This window comes from Galeopterus variegatus, unplaced genomic scaffold (assembly GCF_000696425.1).
Source record: "Galeopterus variegatus unplaced genomic scaffold, G_variegatus-3.0.2 Scaffold8482, whole genome shotgun sequence".
NCBI lineage: Eukaryota > Metazoa > Chordata > Mammalia > Dermoptera > Cynocephalidae > Galeopterus > Galeopterus variegatus.
In genome coordinates this window covers 69,561-70,771 of record NW_007734593.1, presented here as the reverse complement: position 1 = coordinate 70,771, position 1,211 = coordinate 69,561, and the positions used below count along the sequence as shown (strand labels likewise).

General features: G+C 52.7%; 1 protein-coding gene across 1 annotated transcript in view; it reads left to right on the top strand.

Moving 5' to 3' along the window:
• Positions 1-966: 966 nt before the first annotated feature.
• The window catches only part of LOC103608500 (kin of IRRE-like protein 3), a gene marked incomplete at its 3' end in the record, with an annotated part of 39,273 nt that continues 39,028 nt past the window's right edge, over positions 967-1,211 (top strand). Inside the window, exon 1 of the mRNA XM_008592930.1 lies at positions 967-997. Coding sequence (XP_008591152.1) covers positions 967-997 — 31 coding nt within the window. The remainder of the gene's footprint in view (positions 998-1,211) is intronic.

Here is a 1,211-nt window from a genome sequence, read left to right as displayed (position 1 = left end):
GTCTGCATTCCTGCCTCTTGAAGGTAGTTGTTAGAAAGAATCCACAAATATAGTAAGTAAACATCAAAGGGGCTTTGATCCACACAGCCCTCGACAGACCAGGAGCCCCTGAAGAAAGGGCCAAGGCCTTGGATGAGGGAACTTAACATCGTCAGCTTGGGTGCCTGAGAGGTAAGGCTGTTTGAAGTGAGGGCGTTTGGCTGAGCCATCCACACCAGAGTGGAGGGAGGAGCAGAAGTGAGGGCCTTTGGAAGCAGCGCCCTCAGATCTGCCTCTCTGCTCTTTACTGATAGTCAATAAACCCCTTTAAAGAATCAGGAGATCAAAGCTGGCGACCTCGCTGGGCCGTGGCATCTGCCACTGCCCGCCATGCATTGTTTTTCTCTAGGGCAAGAGCCCCAAGCTTGACTTAACTGTCTCTCCCGGGCCCTGCACCCCCTTCCATCCTGCTCTCCTGGCAGGTGGAGCCTGGCAGCGGAAGGTGGATGGGGAGGTGGGAGAAGGAAAGAGCCCACTCTGGCTGACCTCTAACAGCCCAGACACTGGCTGGGGCTCAGAGAGGCACCCAGTGTCGTGGGAGAAGTTGCCGTGACACTACACTCAGTGGGACCCTCCACCGAGAAACCAAGAGAGAGAGCAGCCAGGTGCCCAGAAATCCTGGCAAGGCCTGGGCAGAGCTGCAGGCACATTCCCTCTTCTGGAAATCATACCCTTTATCCATGTATCCAGTTTACAGCAGTGGTCACAATTGTATGACTTCCAAGCAAAGAGGCAGGGGTGGGCATCCAAAATAATCATGGGCCCTACACCCCCTTCCATCCTGCTCCCCCCGCGGGTGGATGGGGAGGTGGGAGGAGGAAAGAGTCCACTCTGGCTGACCTCTAACAGCCCAGTGACTGACTGGCTGGGGCCAGTCCTTTAACATTGTTGCGCCTCTCTTTTCACATCTGCATAATGTGGACAGCAATGGCCTATCTGCCTACCTTGTGGGGCTGCGGTAGGTGTCCAAAGAGGATTCTGTGTGGAATTGCTTCAGAACACATAAAGCGCTTAAGACAAGTCAGGATGAAAGAATAAACACCAGAAAGGAAAGCTTGCTTTCTTGTGAGGCAGATGTACTCCGGTTCAATGCTCATATACCACGGGCACAGTATTACAAAATACTTTGCAAAAAGAAAAAATGTCTCTTGCATTTGCTACCTGGAATTGTC